This window comes from Erythranthe guttata, chromosome 5 (assembly GCF_056151865.1).
Source record: "Erythranthe guttata isolate IM_541 chromosome 5, IM_541, whole genome shotgun sequence".
Classification (NCBI taxonomy): Eukaryota; Viridiplantae; Streptophyta; class Magnoliopsida; order Lamiales; family Phrymaceae; genus Erythranthe; species Erythranthe guttata.
This window is the reverse complement of record NC_142537.1, coordinates 1,749,114-1,776,372: the sequence shown is the minus strand read 5'-3', so window position 1 is coordinate 1,776,372 and position 27,259 is coordinate 1,749,114. Positions and strand designations below refer to the sequence as shown.

The following is a 27,259-nucleotide window of genomic DNA, read 5'->3' as shown; positions in this document are numbered from 1 at the left end:
TGATGATTTAGAGTTTATAATTACAAGCATATTTATATTGAAGATAATCAAATATCTCATAGAGATTAAAAAAAAGATATTTTTTATATTTTCTAATAGTTGCATAATATATTTTTTTTTAATTTAAATGATTTTATAGGGGTGATTAAAATTTAATAAATTGAATGTCATGTCATCCAAATTAATTCAACTATAAGTAACCATTCAAGGCTATATTTACAATGAAAATCATTATTCAAGAACTTAAAAAAAAAAAAAAAAAAAAACTGGAACACAACGAAATCAAATGAAATCAAATGTCAGAAGAAATTAAAAATTAAAATTAAAATTAAAATTAAAATTTATAATCGGCTTCTTCGGCTGCGCAGATGCTAAGATCGTCGAGCTTACTGAATTCCCCAACTAGAAACCCATTCTGGTCAACAATCTGCACACCAAAAAAATACCCAACCTTGTCTTCGCCTGAAACCTCCTCTCCCGCGGCGGTGTCACGGCGGCGGATTTCCTCAGGCGGCTCAAAGTTCTCGTTCTCGAGCACCGAAGACGGCGAATCCTGAGCTGACGGCGGCTTCTCACATGGAATCCAATCGGATCCCCTTTTGGCCGTCAGCTTGCCCTCAAGTTCGCGTTTCTTCGAGAGGTAAACCCTAGATGCCTCTTCGGCGGTGGGGAAGGTGCCCAGCCAAAGACGCTTCTTCTTCGACGAATCCCTAATTTCGGCGGCGTATTTCCCCGATTCCCTCCGCCGTACTCCGACGAATTTCGATTTCCCGGTCCGCTTGCGGAATTTCACAACCTCGTCGGCGAAATTCACCGCGTCGGCGGCGACGAAAACTTCGTGGACTTTCCTCTTCGATTTCCTCTGAGTCGATTCGGTTTCGTCCGACGATGAATCGGTGGCGTCTGGATCGGAATACGTGACTCTGATTTTCTTTGCGTTGTTTGTGAGATTTTCCATATAAAATTGGGGAAGAAAATTTAATTTGGGGAAGAAATATTATTTTCTGGTTGAGAGAGAGAGAGAGAGAGAGAGGCGACCGGTGAAAAAAAAAATTGTACAAAGAAATATATATAAATTTAATATAATATATATCAGATAAAATAAAAAAATAAAAATAAAAGGCTGTAACATAATAATTTATGAGTTTACATGACAACATAAATCAAGAAAAACATAAAGAAATCAGAATATGCTGGTGGCATATTTTCTGTGGGTGACAACCGAGAATGAAAAAATACAGATAATTTACAATAAAAGATACCAAAGAACCCTAATGGGCCGGGTCCAAATATTCCCGGGTATGGGCCTTAGTAAGTAAAGCTGCTTTTATTATGGGCCCGAACAACTGATTTGGGCCGTAAATTAAATGTCTCATTCTTTTCGTTTTGTAGGTGAACTATTATTTGCGTAATAGAAATTTGGATATTATAAAAAAAAATTGCTGAAAGTACAGATTTCAGCCCATGGAAATGGTTAGCACGTGCAAAGAGAGAAACTATTAAAATTAAATAAATACAGTATCCAAGGATTTGTTTCATACGAGGTCAGCTAGAAAGTAATAAAAACAAAATTGTCACGTTTAATGATGACATTGAAGAATAGAAATATAATATAATATGAAGGGGTAAGTATAGATAAATCTCAAAATACAAACTTAAAGGGCGGATCAGTTCCTACAGACGTTTTATAGGCGGATCAGTCCCTACTGCAGAGTTTCACATGCAGTTCAGTCCCTATGTTTATATTATTATATTATTTTTTTTCTCTCTCTGTCTCTCTCTTAATTTAATTTTTCTCTCTCTTCCTTTTTTCTTTCTTTTCTCTTTTCTCTTTCCTCTATTTCTCTTTCTCTTTTCTCTTTTCTTTCCTTGCCCCGTTCCAATTCAAAACTCAATTTTCAGTTATTTTTCTTTAAACAACAAATGAAAAGGCGCAAGAAAAAACTCGTGAAGAAAACAAAATGAAAAGAAGAAAGAGACCCATTCTCGAAGAATTGTGAAGGGGAAGAAATAAGATTTGATTTTTTTTTTCTAGTCACATATTTAAAAGATGTTTGATAGTTTGATATAGGTTCTGAGAAAGACGCTTCTCGTATTATTTTTTGAAATATTTTGTGTTTTATGTGACTGCAGTAGTATATGTCGTATTAAACAATAGTATTGTTAGTGTGGTTGGATGGTGTTGAAACAAGAGATGAAAAGTACTAGTATTGCTACTCATGTAGTAGAATAAATGCGTCAACATAGTACGCTTACGTCTAGAATCAAGTATATTTGGTTCAGTGGTGAAGTACGTGTTGTCTAAGTGAGTATCATGTCGGCATTTTGAGGCCATTTTGAACTCTAAACGCAACACCATTGTTCATCAATCTTAAAATAGTCATTTAAAATATATCTTAATAATAATAATAATAATAATAATAATAATAATAATAATAATAATAATAATAATAATAATAATAATAATAATAATAATAATAATAATAATAATAATAATAATAATAATAATAATAATAATAATAATAATAATAATAATAATAATAATAATAATATGAATTAAGCCCCGGCGGTGTTTTTATATGCATTCGAGCCCCTCAAACTTAAAATTTTGGATCTGCTAATGCAGATAATTAAATTCGAGGGAGGAAAGTGGAAACCAATTTATCTAATCTTGTTTTAATTGCTAATTTTAAATATTATTTTTTTAATATAAATAATTCATGTTTGTGGTAGTAAATATTGTGGGTAGATTCGTGTCACAGTCCAAACTGCAATAATTAAATTCGATTGTTGAAACCAATTTTTTCCAAAGCCTCCAGTGTACCTGTACAATTTATAATCAATTATTAGAATATATATTTATTATTTTTATTTAATTATGATGAAAAGTAAACAAAAGAGTACGTGTACTTGATTTTTCCAACATAAGAAGCAACACACATATTAAAGCAGTGTCAAAATTGCCACCTACCAACCCAATTCATGCCATACTATTTAACATGTTATATTTCCACACCCATAATTCTTGTCTTCTTTATTTATATATTTTTTGTCCTTTTGATTTATTTTTTTCCCTTTTTACCCCTCTCTATTTTAATTTTAATTTTATTCCTTTTTTTGAGAGAATTTGGGATACAGCTATCGCCTGTCTGTGAGGAGCCTTGTCACAAAGGTATTTTATGACATCTTTTGATGGACTTATTGTTGCCCTTTTCTCAATCTATTAATAAAAAATAAAAAAATAAACTTTGGGGTCAAATTCTAATAATAAAAAAATAAATGTATGGTGACGGTAGTTTTTGCCACTAATTTTGGGAGGTGCAAATCATCAATTCATGCTTTATTTTAGGTGCAAAATGCAATTCACGCATAATTTATTTGTACAATAGTATTAATAAGGCAAACGAATCTCTATTTAACGAAATAAAAAATCTCATTGTTTAGGGACTAAAAAGTCATGGAATTGATCAGGTTGAAATAATAAAGTGATTGCAGAAATATCAAAACAATAACAGTAAGGGTATTTTAGACTTTGTATCCAAGCAAACAGGGCTTCTGCTAAATTTCTAAACTTCCGGGGGCTGAGTACCAAATTGTCAAAGTTGAGGGAGGCAGGAATTTCCTTTACGTAAGAAAGTCTTTTCAATTTGAAAACAAAGATTGTTTCTCAATAGTTCCAAATCTTCAATTCAGCCTTTTCAATTTTAATCAAAGATTGTGTTTACAAAGTCTTCAATTCAACTAAGTATATTCTCCATATGGTTTATACTACTGCACTAAGTAAAAATACATCGGGTAAATCTTTACCATTGACATACACACAAACGCACGCACTCATATTGGTGTATGTTCACATAAAAAAAAAAAAAAAAAAAAACAACAACAACAACGGTATAATCTCACCGTCTGAAGCATAGAAATAACCTGCCACCAAATTTTATATTAAGTGGTGTTGATGTTCAAATTACTTTAATACCCTTGTTATAAAAGCTATTTATTAGTCTGAATTTTTAGGAAGGAAGAACATTACATACTAGGCTTTTATTCTCTTATTACAATTCCATGGGACCCAAAAATATTATTCCTCTTCAATTGAGAATAAGAAACTCAACCTCTTACTACACATAGAATTTCAAGTCTGTATGGTTCTATTATTATAGTTATGAATAACATTTAAGCTAATTACTTTAAATTACACAATTAACTATTGTCAAACTCTCTTTATATTTAGTTACTTGTTTAACTGTTATATTAACTTGAGCGTCAAAAGATTTTGTTTAGATAAACCCCCGACTTAAATCTTCATGCACGTTTGTGATGCAGATCACATCTATCTAGTATGTCGTTAGTTCCATTCACGAGGATACACGTGTAAGCAGAAACACGAATAGTCAATTACATTTTGAATTACGCACAAAATACGTACCTTATCTATATAAGATCTTACCATAAACGTATATTTGGCGTTAAACATGTACTTCTATTGATAAATAACAATCGTAAGACACGAGTTGAAATTACTAATCAAGATCAAGAAAATAGCTTATTTATGTTACACTCTGGTAAAGGCTACTATACACGTGTATTGTAAATTATCCACTTTGTACACACATCTATTATTAATTATCCACTTTGCACACGAACATGTATACGAAAACAAAGGCGTAGATCGACAATATAAGTATCTGCGATATGTTTTAACTCGATGTAACATCTATAACACCATAGAATAGTGTGGATAGAAGTGTAGTGGAGTGAGAACAAATAAGTGATATATACATAGAATATGCATCAATAAAACAAAAGGCAAGTAAATGACAAAGCCAAATCTTGTACATTAGGAATGTGTTACTTTCAATCCCAACTATAAAGATCCTTCAATTGACATTACATTATCAAGAAATTAACTTTATATAACAATCATAAAAAAACATTAAAATAATTAATTAAACACTAAACAAGAATCATTAGCACCAAAAAAAATGTAGTTTTCATTAAACAAACATTAAACACACTCTTTAGAAACCCTTGGACGGCTCTAATAGCACAAGAAAACCCAAAAGCCCCCTTCTTCTATATTTAATAACTCTTGCAACACAATTAATACAAAAAAAGAAGCTCATCGATCTCTATTCCCTCACACAAAATCTTTCTCACAAACAAACTCTTTATAAATATATAAAAATAAATAAATTAAAAACCCGAACGAAACGATTTACATCGTCCCGACCGGTTCTTGATAGAACACTCTATATTTAAAAATACTTAGTTACCTATAATAATATTATTATTATTTTTATTATTAATTTAAATACTAGCTGCAAAACTTATGGGCATGCTATATTGAGGGGGGTTGCTCCATTCATCACAGGTGGCACTGGCACATCATCAATCCAAGCAAGGTCATCAACACAACCTCCGAAATCGAAGTCGAAATCGCAATCGGGCAACGGGATCGGCCCACCGTCATCTTCGTGAGTCCCGCCAATCGGGATATCCAAGAAATCGGAAACAAAATCGTCCAAGGCCGCAGAAAAACCATCTCCCGCCAAAAGCGGACCAAACTCCATATCCATATCCAAATCCATTTCTTGTCCGATTTGCGCCAACGCCATCAATTCATCATTAATGTTATCCTCGACAACATTATTAGCTTCTAGAAGCACATTATCCATAGCCTTAACTTCCTCGTTCTTGACATTGAAACCCCAAGCGGAGGTCAAAGAATCCAATTCGAGCAGTTCGAGCACCGATGCAGGAGATGTGTGCGAAGTGAGAGAAACCGCACTCCCGCTAGATTCCTCCGAGACCGAGGAATCCAAAACGGCGTCTTTGGGATGCTTCTTCGGCTTCTCCACATTGTTCTTGCTATTGGAAGAACTCTTCTCGAACGAGAAGTCCACTCCACTATTCTTGGCCATTTCCTCGAACTCCATTCGCCTTATCTCGTAAGCCATCGAAGCGTCCTCAGCGGTGTCGTAGGTACCCAACCAGACCCGTTTGTGCTGGATCGGGTCGCGGATTTCCGCAGCCCATTTGCCCCATTTGCGTTGCCGAACGCCCCTGTATTTCCCCGTAACTGAGTTTCGTTTGATTTCGATTCTCGGTGGGAAAACCTTTTCCTTCTTGGCAATTTCATCAGCAGTTGGTTTCGTCGCCTTAACCGGGTCGTGGGTTGGGAAGTAAACTTCGCGGATGACCCGTTTGACCTTCTCGGGGGCTCGTTCATCGTCGGAAGAGTCGGTGGCATCCGGGTCGTTGCAGATGATACGGACCCTCCTCGGCTGTCGGGCGGGTTCGGGTTTGGCCCGCGGTTTCTTGGAAATGGACACCTGATTGAATCGAACTGGTTTTCGAAGCTCCGGAATGGTTTTCTTTACGAACATTTTTGTTTTTTGTTTTTTTTTAACCCCCTCAAAAAGAATACCCTCAAAACTGTGACTCTTCCAAAACTAAATTACTCAAAAAGAAAAAGGGAAAATGGGTTGCAAAATTTTTTCAAGAAAAAATCTCAGAGAGATTGTATGAAGGGGTTTTTGATTCTCAAGAACAAGAAAAGATTGAATAGCCGATTTATGTGATAACCCCCAAAAAATTGAACTCCAGAACAAGTCCTGCATCAACAAACCAAACACAAGAATTTAAAAAAAAAAAAAAAAACCAGAAAAAATTAGAAAAACCAAATATCAGATCCGGCGGCGAAAACCCCCCAAAAAATACCCATAAACCCATCAAGAACCCATCAAGAACACAGGCAGACAAATTGAACAAACAGATATGAGATTAAAAAAAATAAAAAAAATCAAAAAACAAAAACCCTAAAAGGGGTTTAAGGAAGAAAGAGAGTGTGTTGTACCTTTTGGGCCTCAAACGCATCGAAACAGTTGGGAAGAAATTGAGTGTGCTCTGCTGGAATAATCCACAGCAGAGTGATTTTCGCATGCAATCACTGCAATATGTTGACAAACACCTCTTCCAATTACCCCCAATTCCAAATACAACAACAACAGCACCCAATTCAAAACCTGCCGACATAAAAATCCACTTCTCTTCTCTTCTCTGAAAATTAAAATAAAAAATCAGAGCACCCAAAGAAAAAAAGAGAGATAAAGTCGGATCAGATATCTATTTATAGAGATATAAATAAATCCCTCTCTCTCTCTCTCTCTTTCTCTCTCTATCTATATCACACCCTCTTTCTCTCTCTATCTATCAAGAACCAAAAGAAGTAAATACAGAGTGTGGAAAACGGATTAGAAATCTACGGTTACGAATAATTCGACAGTGTAGAAGGTGACAAACAATCTGGGTTATGGGATTATCGAAAGATTTGCAGCAACAACAGTGACATAAGAAAACACCTCTTCAATACAAACCCAGTGGCTCTCTGTGTAATATACTGTGTTATAAAGTGGACTTTTCGGAAAATTGTTTTTCATTTTTATTCTAATTATATTATATTATTATTATTTAATTTTTAATTCTTTCTTTTCTTTTATTTCACAACAACACATACATCAGTTGACTGACCCAAGAACCCCAATCTCAAGAACCAAAAACATAAAAATAATAATAATAAAAAATTACAAACATACATTATACATACATACATACACACATATACATACAGTATGGCTATTATACCTGCTGCTTTTCACCCACTGGGGGTCCTCTCCTCCACACACTCAACTGAGTGTGTTTTTTTTTTTCTTTTACTGTGGTGGTCAAAAAAGAAAAATGATGGGGCACACACTAAAATGGGTGTATGTGGGGCTGTATATATAGTGTGTGTACAGATTTTGTGGTGTGTATTATGGTGTAGGGAATTAAATGCATGATTAGCTGGCTATGGCCATACATGACCCATGACCCCCCATACATCATGACATGTATGCCATGTACATCATTGCTATTGGCCATAGTAGGTGAAAGATTCTTTGGGTTTTTTTCTCTTTGAGCGCGCGTGGTTTCAGTTCAAATGATTTTTCCTTTTTTGTTGAATAAATTTAGAATGTGATGTCCACGCGACGTGGGGTGCGCGTGGGATAGGTTGGGTGATACTGTTTGGTGGTGATGCTGAGACTCGTCGTCGTATTATTATTGAATATAGACAATTTTGGGGTTGGATGTATTTAGGGGCTGTTGTTGAAGAGTATTACGGTTGTGCCACTGAAGTAGCCCTGTCATCATTTTATTACACGTTTTTACCCCTCCAAGAGAAAATTATTTCTATGCATGCATGGAAGGAAAACGACAGCATATATTGCAAATGTTTTTCAAACTTTTTTTTTTAATTCTTAATTTTGGTATTGATTTATTTCATTTTTTTTCTATTGATTTGTTTCATTTTTGGAATGAAACCATAGGAATATTTTCCTTGAGTTGGGTTTATTTATTTTTGCATGCTTATGGTGGTCAATCTTTTTAAATAAGGTACATTTATTTTTAAATTCAATTTTGCTAAATTGATGAAAAAAATTATGGTGGTGATTGAGTAAAAAATATATTTAATTATAAAATATTGAGGATAATTTGAAAATTGTATAAATGAACATAGCAAGAAGCATTTTACAATAAAGAGGACGATGTAATGTGTCTCGAGGTATTTAGTCGTGTTCGTTTGGGCCTTTTTTGTAGGAAGTCACATCTTGTTAAAATAGGCAAGTATAACTAATTATTTCGATTCAATTTATGTGGGCCAAATTATATTGATATGGACCGGCCTCATCAAGCATTAATTATTTGTTTCGTTCGTACGTCCATAATTATTCTTAACTCTGAAGACGTAAAGGCTGTTAATATTTAATTATACGAGCCCATAATAGTTTTAAAATGCAATACTAATTATGCAGCCCAATCTTTTATTAAATTTAACTAGTTACGTTAGATTTAGGCCGCATCATAAGCAATCAAGTTTCTCGAACTTGAATTAATACACTAAAGATGAAAAGGCCGTTACATATTTAATTATGTATGCCCATAAATATTTTAAAAGGCATGAGTAAAACGATCGGCCCACATATTTTAAACTCCGCTTGCTAGATCATAATTAGGTCAAATGTGTATGTACGTATATATATCCGAGTATCTACATGTTTTTTCCTTGTCCCCGTTCGTTATATATTAGCGGCATGTTCAAAAATGTCTGGATCGAAATGTAACTTTTAAATTAGGGCTTAAATTAGTGGATGATACCAATTGGGTATAACATTCATTAGTAACACATGGATTTCCTTATTGTGTTTGATCATCTCTCAAAGATCTTTGCATATTCCTTGAGAAGAATTTTTTCAAGCATATTGATTCTATCGTTGAAGAAACTACGAGATTCCTTCTAATATTAAGCTATTGAAGAAGATCGTACAAACTCGAAATAACACGAAGTGAAGTTGCATACGGTACCGGGGGAAAAAAAGGTTATGCCATTTATTAATGAACTTATCATGAATTTTTTTTATTTTTTTGACAATTAATATTTTTAATTCCCCTATTTTTTTCAATTTCAATTCATTAATTACACGTTTATCTAGCCCTATAGAAAGCAAAAATATCCCTAATTAATATTGAAGACGATGGTCGATAGTGTAGATATAAGTGCTTCTAGGGGTACATTCGTCCTTTACTTTTTATTTCTGGACACGTCAAAATTCTTTTACAAATTGAATATTTTTTTGGTCATTAATTGCTTTAGGCACTATGGTCATATGATACACATGTTACATACATACCAATGGCTTTTACCATGCACATCCATGCAGCAAAATATATTAACCATATTAATTATTATTACATATTAAATTATGAAATCTTGTGGGCTTTTTGACTTGTAGAATTGAGTTGACCAAAAATATGACTTTTCATATAACACACATCAGATTATGTATTATATATTACTAATTATATTACATGAATACACTAATATCTCATTACAAAAATATATGACAAAAATCTGGAAAATTTTAATATATAATATCTAATGTAGATTTTGTGGCTCCAAGGATTATATCAATATTAATTAAGGTTAAATCCAATTACATCAATGCGCCAAACAACTTTTATAAATATTAATATCGTTTTAAATTTAGAGTGATCACAATTGAATTCTTTAAAACTTTGGAAATTTCTTACTAAAAGAAAAAAAGTCAAACTTTTGAATTTTTTATTTGGTAGTCATAGATAGCGAGATGCATTGTGTAAATATACATAATATTGAAAAATTAATTTTATATTGATTTACCTAATTCTTTACATAAAATCATTAAACTCCGTCCTCCAAATTAATATTGTATTTATATAAATTTCTAATAGCCCAATTAAAATCTTTGTACAAGGTTTTCTTCAGAGAAAATTCGGCGATTCGAACACCGATCCTCATCTTCACTTAACGTCGTTTGGTTTGTATTCATACTAGAAAATTTTATTAGTTCATTTATCTTAATTAAAAACAGAACTCCCTACGAGAAATTATATGCTACAACAAATTATTATTTATTCACATTGGGTAATTATTAACCGTAGATGGGCACATAATCACATTCACCCATGCATATTAGGTGTGCAGGGTGGTTTGTAATTTAACCTCATTTACGTTTAACAATCACCCATTGCAAGTGTGAGGGTTTTTAATTTTATTTTTTAAATTGGTCTATAATAATCGATCAATTGACCTAATGCTACCATCTTCATAATTAGATGACTTTTCACGAAAATTATGTTTCAATAAATCTTACATTTTCGTAAGAAATATCAAGAAATTCCAACAGATCTTATCAATCAATTTATTAAGAAATATTTTTGGTTCCCGAGTATCCCAATCAATCAAGATTGTTAAAACAATTGTCAGAAAATTAAAATTTGAAATGGTAAATTGCAATTTGTAATGAAATCGCATCATTATATTTTGAAATGTAACATTAAGTAATCAGATTTGTGATATTCTAGATATGTTTATGTATATATTAATCTTGTGCTATTTTTTGTACATAGAGTTAAACCTGAACCCTCGTAAAAATTATGTTTAATCAAATAAAAAATTGTTAGTTCCGTCGCAGTTTACAACTCCTTGAGGAGAATAAAAAAATATAAACGAAGAAACAGAATATGTACATGAGTTTAATGACTCGAACTCTTAGAAATACATTCATGCTCGAACTCGGTAAAATACATGATTGAATAGTTGAAAAATGAAACTGAAATGTTAAATGTCGTTTCCAATTTTTCTAATATCGTTTTGACTTCGAACCTAATTTTGACATATTTCTATTTTGATTTTGGCAAAATTTGAAACACGAAACAGTAGTCCTTGAGGTTAGTTTTCTAATTCAACTTAAATTCGCTAGATTGAATGTCGTGTGACAAAGTTATGCATGAATGAATCACATTTTGAATTTAGATCCATCAATACATCAAAGTTGTGGGCAGTATCTATTGATTCATGTATATCTTTCTCCGACACCCAATTTTGGTGATTCAAGTTGGACTAGAAAACTAACTCAGAATACTAAAAATCTTATTTTTTCGTATTTTGCAAAATTTGGAATAAAAAATGATCAAAATCACGTTTAAAGTCGAAATTGTATTATTAAAGCTCGAACGACGTTTATCAAATCCCAAAATAAAATTGTAATAAACTAATTACACATTTAATCTAGAGTTGACTTTTCTTTGTATAGCCCATAAAATTAGGATATCGTGGCACGTCGGACCTATATATATCGTGTATAATTTCTAATTTCATTTAAAAAAAATACAAATTGTATATAACATACTATAACAAACGAACACATATTAATATATTTTATACTAATGTATGGTAAATTTCAACCACCACTGAGATATAGTTAAATCATAAAAACTCCCATCTTGTTAGGGTAATTATAACCATCCTATTTCTTTATACGTTATCTTTGCGGTTTCAAATTTAGTGGAATCTTTGAGATTATATGGAATATTATCACTTTTGTTCCCGTTTTATCCCATTCGAACTTCACATTTTGAAGCAAGATGATCATAATACGTGTTTTTTGGCTTGTTTATACCAGATTGCGGTGCATCAGAAAATGTATTTTTACATCAAAACGAGTACGAACTAGAGCACATTCCACGAAATCTAGATGATTATGTTGAATTTGACACCATAAAGGTGGAGATGTAAGAAAAAAACATAGTTGAGGGCGGCAGGCCCGGCTCAAGCCCATATGGGGCCCTAGGCGAAGTAATAAATTTAGGGCCCTTTACATTATTTTTTAATATAAAATTAAATATTTTGGATATTTTTATTTTAGTTTAAATACAAGTATTAAAATTATTAACTAATATATTATTTTTTGTATAAAATTCAGGCTATATATATTAATATTTTTTTTAAATAAGAAAATATAAATTATATTTCGTATTTGGGGGCCCTAACTATATAGTAAACATAATTTTTGGGGCCCTAACCATAATACTGAAAAGTTGGGGGCCCTAGGCATAGGCCAAAGTTGCCTATAGCCTAGGGCCGGGCCTGGAGGGCGGTAGATATAATTATCCAAACAAGGGGGATTTTTCGTAAATTCACCATACCTAAGGGGTGATTGTAATTTACCCTACTAATGTATGATGAAACCGAATGCCTATATTTCTTACATACATACATAACATACATGTGTTATGGGTATACATGCAATATCAACCAAAATTTGACAGCTAGAGAGAGAGAGAGAGAGAGAAAATGATGTGAGAGAGTGTGACAGAGTGAGTGAGGGAGCGAGTGAGCGAGTTGCTTACTTTTTCTTCCCGCCAGAAAAGAAGGCCCCGAGCCCAACGTCAGCTTTTTCCCGCCACAATCAGTGGATGATGCCAAAGGAAATCTGACACGTGTCCCGGCTGCAGGCCACGTGTCATTCTACATCGCCGTGGCCCATTGCATATAATAATTACGATTTTCCTTTTTCAACATGGCACAAGAGCTACAATCAGCACTAATCTAGCAGTTCAGTTTGCTAAAAATAGTAGCACTGAAAAATTCATATTTTCTGGTTATTTTTGACGTCACTATTTATATTTTTTTTGATAGAAAAAGATATTATATTAAAGGCTAATTTACAAATTTTCCAATAAATAATAAATTATGACGTGTGATAATCCAAGTCATCCATGAGTTGCAAGATAAGATCGAAAATTAAATTGCAATAAAGAATTCCGATCAAAGAAAAAATGGAGCCCAAAAATGTGTACAAGTTGACACCCCAAATTACTTTGATTAATTAGTGGGTGTGACAAATAGACCAAACAATCACTATACACAAATCAATTGTTTGTAAGAAAAAATGAATTTGATTTCTACTTATATTTCATATTCGCAGCCCTTAATTTTTTCTTCTTAAATCACAGCCGTCCATTTTCTCCACGCCATAGATTGCGAGGAAGGTGCGAGTAATATGGTCAATCGAGACGTTGACGCTTGTATTGACCCGAGTAATATGGTCTAATTCGGGCCCTTTAGTCCGGTTCTGGACCGGCCCGCTTCGCTTCTGAGCTATGAGTACTGGATCAACTACACATTCTTTTGTGGAATTAATTAATTGTTTTCTAAATAAATATAAATTGTCATAACTATTTTTTTTTCATTTAAAAAATGCAATAAATAACCAATTAGATTTTCACCAACTTTCAATTTGAAATTTTGCAATTTAATTCGAGAATTTTATTTCATAATGCAAGAACTCTCATTGGCAAGATAAAATTAGGTAGTGTTACAACAAATTTTTTTTCTAATAATAATATTAAATCCCACCATAAATATTGTTTCAACCTTGGATTCCCATTTTCCAGGACATAGCAAAATTCTTCCCCACAGGCAATTCCAACCCTGTAATCTCCACCATCACACTCTTAATTTTATTCCCACCCTCTTCCAATTTACCTACAAATTCATGTTCAATTGTTTTAAATTCCACATTTGAACCATCTTCAATTTTATTCCCATCAATTTCAATCTCAAATCCACTCTTATTCCCTCCATGCAATCCAAGCACACTCACTTTCTCAACAATCCACCCCTTCTCCAAAGCAAACCCTCCTCCGTCGACCTCCGACCAAACCTTCACACTCCCATTACTAATCCTCGCGTAAAAATCAACGTACGTCGAGTGCCCATTTCCGAGTTTCATCTCCGGGTTCTCGTCTTCGTCGAGGAAAAGATTCCCTTTACATTCCCCTTTTGTTTCACCTAACGGGAACGCTACGACGAGGGCAAAAGGCGTCGTTCTCGCTTGCTTCGAGATCAATCCTCCTTGTTGCATCGGGATAATCGTGTTTTGGTACAAATGGACGTTGATCGAATTCAACGGAGCGTCGAGAGACACACGATTGGACGACCCTTTTGAAACGATCGCCTTCGTGAAATCGAACATGTTGTACCAACTTCCACGTGGGAATATTCCTTCCACGGTGGTTTTATTCGGCTCGAGCACCGGAGTCACCATTAAACCCCGCCCGAGAAGAAACTGTGTGCTCAAACCGTACAATTCGGTGTCGTTCGTGAACGTGAAGAAAACGGGTCGGGCGATTGGGGCCCCGTGTAAGTGGGCTTCGTAGCTAAGCGTATATATATAGGGTAGAAGCTTGTATCGCATTCCGAGAGCGTTTCTAGCAGATTCCGCCACTGATTCCCACTGGTAGAGCTCTTGTCTCGGAGAATAGAAGTTTGCATGGTCTCGTGAGAAAGGGTAGAAAGCACCGACTTCGATCCAACGGTTGCAGAGCTCCTCCGTCGGAGCCGGATAGAATCCACATATGTCGGATCCAACCATCGGCACGCCAAATATACCGAAATTCAACATAGTCGAAATAGAGTACCTTAAATCCTCCCATGTTCCTTTGTTGTCACCCGTCCAATGAGCCGCGTAACGACCAGACCCAACAAAAGTCGAACGGGTCAGAATAAACGGGCGTTTCCCCTCTAACCCTAAAAGCGCCTTGTGGGTGGCGATCGATTGAGAGAAGCCATACAAACTATGCGCGTCGTACTCCAAAACTCCGTTGTAGTGATAAGCGCTCGTGGCTATCGTTTTGTACCCAATAGGCGCTTGTATGCCCGACGCGTTGATCTTGTACGGCGGGTCGTCCCATTTCGTGTTGGTCACATTCTTGCAGTCGAGGCAGCAGATCCAACCCGGCCCAGTTCCATTCGGGCAGATCCGACCCGTCGGGATCGTGCATAGGCCCGTGCAGAAATTGGAGGCCTCGTTCATGTCGATCCAGAGGCCGTCCACCGGAACGAGCTGGTGGAACCGGCGGATCTCGTCAGCCCACCAGTCGGCGGTTCCCGGACTAAGAAAGTCCGGGAAGTTGACGGCCCCCGGCCAAACTTGGGCCAAGTAGGGTTTGCCTTGGTATTTGATGAAGACGTCTTTCGCTATGCCTCGTTGGTGGACACCGTAGGTGGCGTTTACGCCGATGCCAGGGTCGATTAGGACAATGTACTTCATGCCTTGGGAGTGGATTTTTTCCAAGAAGGCTAAGAGATTCGGGCGGGGGTAGGCGGTCGGGTTGAGGGTGAAGTCTTTGTGGCCGTCCATGTGGTCGTCGTCGTTCCATATTACGTCGAGCGGGATTTCGGCTTTTTTGTAATTTTCGACTACGTCTTCCACCACTGATAAGTTGTGGTACCCCCATCTGCATTGATGGAAACCTGTAACAAAAAAAATTCAGACCAGAATTAAATGGTATTACTATTAAATAAAATTAGCAACTTCTCTCAATTTTGATACTGATTTTTACAATAATTAAATATTTAATAACTAATTACTTAGATCATATGTAAATTGAATTCAATCTAATCTTATATTAATTGGTAGATAAAAAAAAATAAAAATAAAAATTGTGCATTTAAGTAGCCAGTTATTATCATTAGATACGTCATACGTCCAAGCTTTTTCTAAAGAGTGGGAAAAAAAGTGCTTTTGCACTCTTTCTAGAATCACTTTTTGACCACAGAACCATATAAAGAATGAAAAGTTTTAAATGTAAAAAAAGTTCCCCAACTAATTTTTTTCTGAGTATTTAATAAACCCCTCAGAATTTACCAACCCAGAAGAATATAATTTAAACCTAATCATAAATAATAAAATGCAAAAAAAAAAACAATAGTATAAAATTACCAAAAGCCCAGTAGGGCATAGCCGCCGGCCGGCCTATGAGCGAAGTATACTGATCAACAACAGCCAAAGGAGAAGGACCGGAGAAGAAGTAAAGGTCGAAAATACCCCCAATAACTTTATACGTCAAAGAATTCCCCCTGTAGAAAACATCCATCCCGTTACTGTTCATCAGCAAAACTGCATGGGCAGAGGGCTCCGCTCCACTGTGTCGCAGGTCCATGTACATAGGGTGCGACCCATACAAATCAGCGTTCAGATTAATCGCCGATATATCAGTGGTGTACAGCGTGTACGGTTCGTTGGGGTACAGTTTAATCCCGTGTGGCTGAGAGTTCTCTCCCAAACCGTACAGCGAAGCGTCTTTGGGCAGTTTCGTTGAGAGCTCGAGGTACTGGTCTTTGAACACCAGAGAGCTGTACGGGTCGGATTCGTCGGAGGTGGAGTCGAAGAGAATCTGGCCGTTGGATCTTCGTTTGACGGAGAAGGTGAATGGGTCGGCGTTGTAGGCGAAGATGAGCTCCTTTCCGGCGTATTCTGAGGAGGTGGGTGTTTTGCTGTGTGCATTTTTTCTCTGCCCACCAACTGTTTGTTTAATTGACGGAGGTGCTTCTCGTGGTAGAAGATTGTACGGAACTTCCCATCTTTGCTTCTCTGCATCGGTTATGTGAACCCTCAAACGGCTCTCTGTTTCATGCCTTTAAAAAAAAATAAAGAATTAAGATTTTTTGTGATCAAAAATCAAAATTGAAGAGTATGATTTGACAGTGTTCATGTACACACACCAACATGGATGTGTGTGTGTGTGTGTGTTTTTTTTTTTAGTGTAAACAAACATCAAGAATCAAAATAGTTAAGGTTCTTGAAATTATGTCGAAGCAGTTTTACCGTTAATCTATACACACCAAAATGTACGTGTGTGTATTTAGTTAGAAGCATAAAAAAAAAAGATTCTTACTTAACAAAGAGTTGCAAGAGTGGAATATCCGGGCCATAAACATTGTTCTTCTGCTTAACTTGAAGAAGGCCAATTAAGCCACCACCATTAGGAGAATCGTCAACGGAGATCAAACGGTAGCCGTTGCCGATTTTCGACGACGGATTAATCGTGGCCGTTGAAGCTAGCTCAACAACAAGTATCCATACAGTGCAAAATCTCAACAAATGAGATAAAGAAAAACAGAAGAACATTTTCATGTTTTGATTAGATGGGGAGAAACAGAATGAAAATTTGGCACTTGTTGTTTTTATTTTATTTTTTTTTCTGTTAGGGGGTGTTTGGATATAAAAAAGAGAATGGCACAAAGGCATAGGTAAATAATACATGTGATACGGATGAAGTAGGCGTGATTTTATGACATCTTATTTGCACTTACATGTGACTTATTTTTGTTGGGGGTCCCCACTTTTTTCTTTCTTTTTCTGGGATCTTTAACTATTCATCCTTCATTGGAATAATATCTTATCCGAAGAACAACAAAAATCATTTATTGGAATAATTAATTTTTTTTTTTTTAAGAATGGTTTAATTTGTTGTCTTTTGTTAGGCCTGTATTTATTGGGTCATTTTGTTCTTTTGTTCCTGCTCTGTAACTTCCAATCCATTGAGGTGAAATTTCATATATAAAAGGTTGAAAATTTGTAGAAGCTATAATAAATTTAGGATAAATTACGGCCCAGCGGGATGGTCAAAATTACGTAAAAGTCTCACTTGTTTGGGTAATTCCAACCACTCCCAACAATGAATATTCTTACAATTTAACTCTTATGGTGTTAAATTCAACATATAATTAATCAGGTGTAGAATCTCGTTAACCTTTTTATGCTCGCTACTTATAATTAATTAATCATAATAATTCAATTGGAGCAAATCATGGAACACATCCCCTTAATTACGTAGTGTTTTTATTTGAAATTTGGATTATTGAAAAGTAGCTGAGCGTACACTTTAATAACATAATTGGACCAAAAATTTGTGTTGGATTACTTACGAAGATACAAAGTCTGGTACTTTGTGTATTCCAATTTCTAAGTAATGTCAGAAATTGAAACTTGGACAAAAAAATTGGTACTAATAATTTTGTTAATTATTCGTTATTGAAAATGTAAAAAACCCGCAGAAAATTGCTAAATGGACTTGATTGCCGCTGATTCTGCCGCCCATTTGACGAACAATTTCCCGCCAATCCCAATTTCTCACCATTATATAATCCTATTGGAAATTGAATGGTTTAAGAAAGGGTCAACCTAAATGGAAGACCAAATTTAGATTTCCAAAACTACCCTTATATTCAATGATTATTACTATGTTCTCTAGATTGGTCAGGCTCAGAAAGATCTTGTAAATCCACGAGGACAACGGAGTCACAGTCTAAGCCGTTGTGGTCAGAGAATTCATCCTCTGTGTTGCAGTCTACGGTAACGTACACTGTGCACTAGATCCATCGGTTTAGCCTTTTTGGATTGGTCCCAGTAAAATTGATTTTTTTGGTCCAACACTCCAAAACATAAAATTGTTTTATTGGGTCATTATAAAATATTTGGGCTTTAAACTAATTATTTGGACCTTCAACTGGCCCGTTTAATTTGGGCTTCTTCTAATCAAGCATCATAATATATTTCAATTATTACCGTTTTTTTATGAAAAAAATGCTTTATGATATATGTAGGCGTTGAAATCGGACAGAATGGATCGCAAATTATTTTTTCCGGAAAATTTCAAATTTTTTCGAAAGTATAAAATGGATTCCAATTTCCATTCCAAACAAATTGTAATGCAAAAATTCATTTTGATTTCGGAATCAGTGGAATTTCGAAAATTATATTGGTTTATAATATTTTTCATTCCAATTTTCACAATATTTTTCCATCTTTTTTTTTTGAATTTTTTTTTGCATGAAATTGCAAGAAAATTCAAATAGAGTTCGAATAAATGCAATAAATAAAAACACATGTAAGAACAGCAAATTGAAACAAAGATTTTCTTATAATGAAAAATGCAAATAAAATTTCTGGTACTAATTAATTTGTTTATAAGGTTTTAATCTACTTGGCCATTCGGTATTTATATTTCATATAAAATATAATATAGATTATATTATGGAATTACAAAATATATCATAAAATTATATTATATATTTTGGAAAACTAAAATTGGATCGAAAATCAGAATTTAATTTTATATACCAATTCAATTTCGTTCCAAATACATTTCTGAAGAATTAGAAATCGGAACTTCGAAAATCGGAATGAAAAATACGGTTCCAAATTCGAATACTTTCAGATCGAAATTAGAGGAATTCAGATATTTATAAATATTTCGAATGACAAACTTAATAAACATATTATTTACTTATTTTATAGGCTTAATTTGGATTGAGTCATACTCAACTTATAAAATTCTATGGATTTAATAGAATAATTAAAACTTTCAAACGAAATCAAAATGAACTTTGCACTTAAGGTCAAATGCATGATTAATTCCATGTGCTGAAAATCAAATTCTACATTATTATTAGGGGCAATATGCCAAACACCCTTCATTGAGATTTTAATTCTTGATAAATCCTTTTTTTATAAATGATATTTGAGATAAATCCAATGGGCCTGAAAAACCATATATGCCCCCACTAACTATTAATTAGTATAATTATTTAATTTTAAAAAAAATGAACCCATAATCTACACCCAAATCTTCTCCTAAAATTATTCTCCTCATCACGCCAATTCAGTTTTTTTCTCTTTTCTTTTTTATTTTGTTTAATCGTTTTCTTTATTTCGATTTAAAATAAAATTTTGTAATTATTTTATTATTTTTTTCGGTTTTTTTATTTTAATTTGTTTTTCTTATTTATATTTTTCATGTTTTTTATTTTAATTTAAAAAAATGAGTTTCGTTTTATTTTCGTTTTTTCGTGGTTTTTCTTTTTTCTTAATTTCAATTTTTTTTTAAATGATTTTTTTAATTTTCTTTCCAATTTTTTAAATAAAAACCACTTTATATACACGTGAAAACCACTCTGTATAACCAACTGTATAAATATGAAAAACCACTTTGTATAACAACTATATAACATGAAAACCACTATGTATAACAACTATGTAAACTTGTAAAACCACTCTGTATAACAACTATGTCAATATAAAAACCAGTCTGTATATACAGTTATATAAAAATATGTACAAATTTTATTGAAAACCACTATAAAATTGTTGGAACACACTATAAATTTATCAAAAACAAAGTCTGACATTATGAAAACCACTCCGTATAAACAACTATATAAACATGAAAACCACTCTGTATAAAACAACTATATAAACATGAAAACCACTTTATATACACAACTATATATACATCGAAAATCACTATGAATTCCAACAAGAAAACATCAAAAATTCTGCGAAAAGAAGAAGATATAAAACCACTATAAAGGACACTCCGTATATTTTATGGTTATTGCTCGTACAATCACCATTCTTGATGGCGCATTGTTGCTGATGTATCGAAAGAACTTTGCAGTAGCCGTCCACGAGCTGTGATATTAAAACATATCAGACCAAGTTCAACTTCACACACATATACAGGAAATGAAAAATCGAAAATAAAAAATCTTATAAGTTAATTACGCCATTGGAAAGGCTCTCATTTTGAATGCAAGAAAATAGATTCAAATCACACAGCAAAAAAAGAAATCACAAAACATTTGTATCAACTGCACATAATTCATAACCACATGAAATTTTCAAAACCACATAATTCAAAACCACAATTAAAAAAATCATCAAGAACAAAACATTACCAAAATTAAAAGAAAAAAATCAGCAATAGATATATTGAATACCAAACTCAGATCTGACCTTTCGGAGCATTTTTTTTAAAATGGGTCTTTTAGTTCCAAGTGAAGGCGAAGCATGTCGTTATTGGAAGGACCATGAAAGAAAATCTTTCCGGTGTAGATCTCAAACAAGCAGCAACCCTCGTTGAGCGAAGTAGCCGTCGTCGCAATCCCTACCCCAGCAAACAACCGCCGTCAACAATGGAACCCTATCACCGCCCTTGACGAGGGGATTCTAGGGGCTGGAAATTGCCCCCAACAAGGGATCAACTCGATTTGCAGGTTTTCGTTGAGGATAGTAATGGTGAAATTGCATTCTTGTGAGTGGGGGTGGGGAGTGGGGCCGTGGCTTGTGAAACAGGGGAAGATAAGTGAGAGAGAGGCTACTGCATCACCCAATTAGGTTAAATAAAAAAATGAGAAGAAAGGGTATTATGGTGATATTATATTATTTTTTAATATTAAAAATAAATTTGGATTTATCTCAAAAATAGGAAAAAAATTTGGACTCATCCTAATTGTACAATGTAAATGAGGGGTGTTTGTCAAATTATACCTTATTATTATTATTGTTTGTCGGACTAAAAAGCTGACTAGGTCAAACTAAAATTAATAAATTATAACCTTCACACTGATTTTTTCCTCTTATCTGTACAAATCCAAAACCACGACAACTGCCAACCAGGCCCTGCCTAAAATTAAATTATAATAAATTACTCATAATTTAATAATTATAAAGATATTTTTCTCTCTCCTCTAATTGCCTGAGAACCACTCGTGTTACGTCATTAATGTGACGTCATCCGCATCAAAGTCGTCATATGATTTCCCTCCCATGGGACCACTCTTCTTTTTTTTTTGGGTAAATTACAAACACCCCTGAGGTATGGTCAAATTACAAAAACACCCATCTTGTTTGGATAATTACAATCACCCCCTCAACTCCTCAAATTTAGTGGAATATTCGAGATTATATGGAATATTATCACTTTTGTACCCGTTTTATCCCATTCAATCTCTACATTATGAAGCAAGATGATCATAATATGTGATTTTTAGCTTGTATATATCAGTTTGTGGTGCATCGGAAACTGTATTTTTACTCAAAACGAGTACAAACTAGAGCACATTTCACGGAATCTAGATGATTATGTTGAATTTGGCACCATAAGGGTGGAGGTGTAAGAAAAAATCATAGTTGAGGGTGTAGATGTAATTATCCAAACAAGATGGGTTTTTTGTAATTTGACCATACCTCAGGGGTGTTTGTAATTTACCCTATTTTTTTTTTATTCCTCAGCTTAAATTCGACTCTTCACCACAACTGAAACATCTGTCTCAACCTTTTTCGGAATTTCCTTTTTTTATTATTATTTTTATTATTTTTGAAAATCGAATTATTTTTCTATTGGTAATGGAATTGGAGAAGAGGAAACGGAAGTGCGACGGCGGTGAAGCGGCAGCAGCTGACGGAAAACGGGGTAAAAAGCTGCGGAAGGGCGAGGAGCCCGCCGACGCCGTGAAAGAGGCGGTGACGCCGCCGGGGGATGAGGAGGTGGAGGAATTCTTCGCCATACTGAAGAGGATACACGTGGCCGTTAAGTATTTCCAGAAGCGTAACGGCGGCCGTGACTTAACGGTAACGGACTGGTGCCCGTCGTTTAAAACGGAGGATTTCGACGGGGCGAATAAAGTATCCGAAAAGATTGAAGGGAAGGGTGATACGGGTTTGGATCTTAATTCCGAACCCATATGATTTTTCTGTTTAATTGAACTAGAAGGTGAATTTATTGATTAATTAATTAATTAATTACAGCCGAATTCTCTGCAAATTCGTTCTGGAAATTAATAAATGATTTAATTACAATTAGCATGGTCTTAATCTGTAATATTTCTGAAGTGTTCGTTTAACTAATTTTGTATTATATTTTATTTATCAAAATAAATCTCAAAATAAGTTATTATATTGATTAATCATTTGCTTTCTCGTATTAACTATGTAATTTAATTTTTTGAAGTTTCACTGGATGTTTTAGAAAATAATTTAGATATTAGTGTGGTAAATATTCACTTCAGGATGTCGTCATATTTGAACTCAATTTGTTAATGTAACGAACCAAATTTGAACACATGCTATTTTATCTCGTTCGATATACGAAGCTCGACTAGAGATTGAACTTGATTATGAAAAGAATAGGTATACAAAATTAAGTTATTCGAGCTCAATTCATGTTCGATTAAATTCACACATGACTTGAACTTGATTATGAAAAAAATAGGTATACAAAATTAAGTTATTTGAGCTCGATTCATGTTCGATTAAATTCAAACATGGCTTGAACTTGATTATAAAAAAATAGGGTATACAGAATTAAGTTATTCGAGCTCGATTCATGTTCAAATAAATTGGGAAAATTACGGCCACCCCCCGAGTAATTGTCCAATTACGGAAAACCCCCCTTATGTTTGGGTAATTATAGCCACCTTCCTCAACTATGTATTATCTTACGAAAAAACCCCTATAACGGCAAATTTAGGGATTTTAAAGCGGTAAAATGAACCGAAATTTCGGTATGCCAACATTTCATACCATTACGATTTCGTTCGGTAAATAACCGAATGACATAGATTTTATGTAAAAATATTTAAAATGAGGGTTGGCTGTAATTACCCAAACAAGAGGTTTTTTTTTTTTTTTTAATTTTGCCATCTCTCAGGGGAGGCCGTAATTTGAAATAAATTGAAACATGGTCAATAATTAGTTCTTGCATAACCATGCTTGAAGACTTTGAGTAATTAAATTTTAATTATTGATTTTGCTGTTATTAGTCAAATCTGACTATAAGAAGATTCTAAAACTGTCAAAAGAAAACGCTGAAGCAGCCTCCCACTAAAAAGTCTTTGGAAGCGTAATAACTTCACAAATGGAATAAAATATTCGGTAAATTACACACACACCTCTTACGTATGCAAAAATAACTTGAAGGTCCATATGGTATCGATAATTACACTCGCCTCCTGAAACATAGTTAAAAACTCTAATGGGATAATGCATTGGATACGTTATTCCGATAGAGTTCTAATGGCTACTAGTTTCAGGAAGTGGTGGAGACAATAAAAAGCTATAGGTGATTTAAGAAATGTTGGGTGAGCCATGTCACCCCCTAACTCTATGTTGTCTCCACCACTAGCTAAAAATAATAGTCCGTTAGAATCTTATCGGAATAACGTAACCAATGACAGGGACTTTAAAATTATTTAAGCATACATTAGGGGTGTGGATGTAATTTACTCTAAATTATTTTAAATATCAATTTTACTTCAAATATAGCTTAATCCCACTTTGCACCCTTTAAATATAATCTTTTGGCACTTTGACCCTTCGAAAAAAATTAATAGCACTTTACATCCTTAAAACATAATAAATCATACATAATGCACCTGAGTGGATTTTTTAAGCTATTGCATGTAATTAAATATTTTTATTGGTATTTTTTCTAGGATGCCAATTTCAATAACCAAGTTTAAAATTCACCAATTCTTCAAGCCAATCTCGAAACTGTAAATTGCAACAAAAAGAATTATCTTATCAACGTATTTAAAAATTAATATTTTTATCACAATACAAATATTTTACTAAAAAATCCTTTAAAGTTTTGTTATCAAAGTTATTAAAAATTATATCGTCTTGCAAAGATTTCTATTAAATATTTTTCACCAGTTACAAACTTACAATAAAAGATTCACTAATTGAATAACTTATAAAATGATGAGTTTATGTTCTTTTTTAAGAGAAAATATAGTTTTTAAGTAATTTAGTGTAATTTTTTTTCACATTTTTTACGCTTGAACTTAGCTAGATTGCAAGCTACAATAGAAAAAAAAAATTGCCCACATTAAGTTTAATAATTCAATTCAAGGTGCATTGTAAATTATTTATCGTATTTCGAGAGTGAAAAGTCCCATTAATTCTTTTCGATGGTGCAAACGTCAAATTAGCATATTTCAAGGGTCCAAAGTGAAATTAACCATTTATATATTAAAAGAGCTCAAAGAGCAGCCAGGCAGGCCAAAGTCAAAACATCATTATCTACAGAGAAATTCTAAGGAGGAATTATTGATAGATTTATGATGTCAGCGTGTATGATGTCATCAACGCTGACGTAAACAACACAGCCCATGATCTCTTGTCCACGCGTCAATCATTCCACTGCTAAATTTCAATTTCACCTAAAACACCAGTCTTACGTCATCCATCTGACGGAGTCATGACGTCAAAGATTCCCGTTTCAACCAAACGTCCTTCTTAATTTCTCTTTAAGATATATTTCCAACCACTATAAGTACGTTCTTGATCAAAACCATAACCATCACATAAGGAATTATAATTAAATATTTTATCTCTCTAACAAAAAAAGAAAAAGAAAAATGGAGCTGGAGAAGAGAAAACGGGAGGATGACGGAGAGGCTGACGGAAAGAGAGGTAAAGCACGACGGGAAGAAAAAGATGACGGCGTGAAGGAGGTGGCGGTTCCGTCGGATGAAGAGGTGGAGGAGTTCTTCGCCATTCTGAAGCGAATACATGTTGCCGTCGAGTATTTTAAGAAGCGCAACTCCGGCCGCCGTGAACCGGCGGCGGCAGCCTGGAGTCCCTCGTTTGAACGGGAAGATTTTGACGGAGTTACGAAAGACGAAGCTGAATGCTCCGAGAGAACACAAACTGATCAGAATGCGGGTTTGGATCTTAATTCTGACCCGTTTACTGATGTTTCGGGGAGTACTGAAACCTAGTTTAATTTTGAATTCGTCTAATTATGTTTCAATATTTTGAATTTTGAATTTTTAATATTGTATCATATTTTAATTATATTAAATTAGGTGACTGTGTACAGTAATGAAAGAATGCAGAAAAATATTTGAAGAGGAGCTTGCTTAGTACGTACTCCGAATAAATCCGTTTAGTTTCAATTTTTCCTATTTAGTGAACCAATAGAATGAGATGATTTATTATCCAATTTAGTAATCGAAAACCTGCAACCCTGAATATTTGAATATGGAGTGAAAGATGATGGTGCCAATATTAGGGTGAAAATTGGAATGAAATTTACGATTTTCGTTGATTTTGATCTGGAAATTTTCTTTTTCAGTTTGGAAGGATTATTCGTTTTATTTTTGAATTTTTTTATGTCTGATTTATTCATAATATTTTAGGATTATAATACGTTTTAAGGAAAACAAAGAGTTGTATACTGCGTTCGGGAAGGATGAATCGCTCCCGAAAAGGAATCTATTGATTCTCTCCCAATTGGTTGGACCTTAGGTGCGATGATTTACTTCACGAACGAGGTCTCCGGTTCAAGTCCAGGACGGCCCGGCTACGCCACGAAAATGAATAGAAGAAGCATACTTCAGGCATGCTCCACTTGGCTCGGCAAGCTTCAGCAAATTCATATTAATTCATCGAAAAATTAGATGATGATTCCGTGTATACGTTGTTTTCAAATTCCGAATATTAATTCCTACTAATATATATTGATGATGCTAGAGTTAGATCACTTTAGAGTGTTGAAGTAGGATGAGCTGGAAGAGCAGAGTGGATCACTGGCTCACGAGCTTGATGACTTTGAGATACCTGCTATCATAGAACACGTAAACTAGGCCGGAGGTTGATTCGGCGGAAACCTCTCCGACGCTCAAGTCAGACGTGCGGATAATAGAAATAGTCCAGAGAATACATATTGCAGTATTGATCAGTTAATAGGACGTACCTTAAGGAATGAGTTCAATCCTTTATTTATAGCTTAGTTGAGATTGTCATGCTCAAACCTTACTTGAAAGTGATTGGGACTCGGTAGTAGTTGTCTTCAATATTGGGTTTGTGGCTCAGTAGGTAAAGAAATTGTAGGCTTATTGGGTTGGCCCAATTAGGAATATCATATATATATATATATATATATATATATATATATATATATATATATATATATATATATATATATATATATATATATATATATATATATATATATATATAACAATCGTAGTTGAGTCGGAAAAACAAACTATGAGGGTGTTTGGCTAAGCTTATAAGATATTAAAATGAGTTTATAAGATGTTTTAGAGCTTATAAGCTTTTCCAAAGTGTTTGGTAATTTTTTAAAAAAAGATCTTAATTTTTTTTAAAATTCGCTGTTGGAGAGCAAATAAAATCTTTTAAATAAGAGGGTGTTTGGCTAAGCTTATTTTAAACAGCTGATAAGTTCTTACATCTGATAAGAT

General features: G+C 34.1%; 4 protein-coding genes and 1 long non-coding RNA gene across 5 annotated transcripts; 2 read left to right on the top strand and 3 right to left on the bottom strand.

The window, feature by feature from the left end:
* Positions 1-151: 151 nt before the first annotated feature.
* Positions 152-7,376, bottom strand: LOC105966169 (uncharacterized). The gene is made up of 3 exons (XM_012990732.2): positions 6,857-7,376; positions 5,334-6,614; positions 152-994 (listed from the first exon to the last, which is right to left on the bottom strand). Exons 2-3 carry the CDS (start codon positions 6,384-6,386, stop codon positions 335-337), a joined length of 1,713 nt encoding a protein of 570 aa, XP_012846186.2. The 5' UTR covers positions 6,387-6,614; positions 6,857-7,376; the 3' UTR covers positions 152-334.
* Positions 7,377-13,664: 6,288 nt separating this feature from the next.
* Positions 13,665-17,733, bottom strand: LOC105966109 (alpha-xylosidase 1). Its single transcript, XM_012990657.2, has 3 exons — positions 17,101-17,733; positions 16,146-16,840; positions 13,665-15,676 (listed from the first exon to the last, which is right to left on the bottom strand). Exons 1-3 carry the CDS (start codon positions 17,466-17,468, stop codon positions 13,791-13,793), a joined length of 2,949 nt encoding a protein of 982 aa, XP_012846111.2. The 5' UTR covers positions 17,469-17,733; the 3' UTR covers positions 13,665-13,790.
* A 2,617-nt stretch (positions 17,734-20,350) lies between these two features.
* Positions 20,351-21,490, bottom strand: LOC148770394 (uncharacterized). Its single transcript, XR_016031341.1, has 2 exons — positions 21,003-21,490; positions 20,351-20,678 (listed from the first exon to the last, which is right to left on the bottom strand). It is a non-coding gene; the product is annotated as an uncharacterized LOC148770394 (long non-coding RNA).
* Positions 21,491-22,289: 799 nt separating this feature from the next.
* On the top strand, positions 22,290-22,954 carry LOC148770393 (uncharacterized). Its single transcript, XM_088818476.1, has one exon. The coding sequence runs from the start codon at positions 22,395-22,397 to the stop codon at positions 22,734-22,736; it is 342 nt and encodes a 113-aa protein (XP_088674602.1). The 5' UTR covers positions 22,290-22,394; the 3' UTR covers positions 22,737-22,954.
* Positions 22,955-25,322: 2,368 nt separating this feature from the next.
* On the top strand, positions 25,323-25,948 carry LOC105965945 (protein NIM1-INTERACTING 2). The gene has a single exon (XM_012990490.2). The coding sequence runs from the start codon at positions 25,409-25,411 to the stop codon at positions 25,769-25,771; it is 363 nt and encodes a 120-aa protein (XP_012845944.1). The 5' UTR covers positions 25,323-25,408; the 3' UTR covers positions 25,772-25,948.
* Positions 25,949-27,259: the final 1,311 nt, after the last annotated feature.

Excerpts from the sequence above, each read along its gene's own strand:
- LOC105966109 (XM_012990657.2), bottom strand. The coding sequence starts at position 17,468 with ATGTATTATTTACCTATGCCTTTGTGCCATTCTCTTTTTTATATCCAA. Across the intron at positions 16,841-17,100 it reads CTCTTGCAACTCTTTGTTAA|GCATGAAACAGAGAGCCGTT; the intron begins GTAAGAATCTTT and ends TTTTTTTTAAAG. Across the intron at positions 15,677-16,145 it reads TATGCCCTACTGGGCTTTTG|GTTTCCATCAATGCAGATGG; the intron begins GTAATTTTATAC and ends TTTTTGTTACAG.
- LOC105966169 (XM_012990732.2), bottom strand. The coding sequence starts at position 6,386 with ATGTTCGTAAAGAAAACCATTCCGGAGCTTCGAAAACCAGTTCGATTC. Across the intron at positions 995-5,333 it reads CCCCCCTCAATATAGCATGC|TTCTTCCCCAAATTAAATTT; the intron begins CCATAAGTTTTG and ends AGAAAATAATAT.
- LOC105965945 (XM_012990490.2), top strand. The coding sequence starts at position 25,409 with ATGGAGCTGGAGAAGAGAAAACGGGAGGATGACGGAGAGGCTGACGGA.
- LOC148770393 (XM_088818476.1), top strand. The coding sequence starts at position 22,395 with ATGGAATTGGAGAAGAGGAAACGGAAGTGCGACGGCGGTGAAGCGGCA.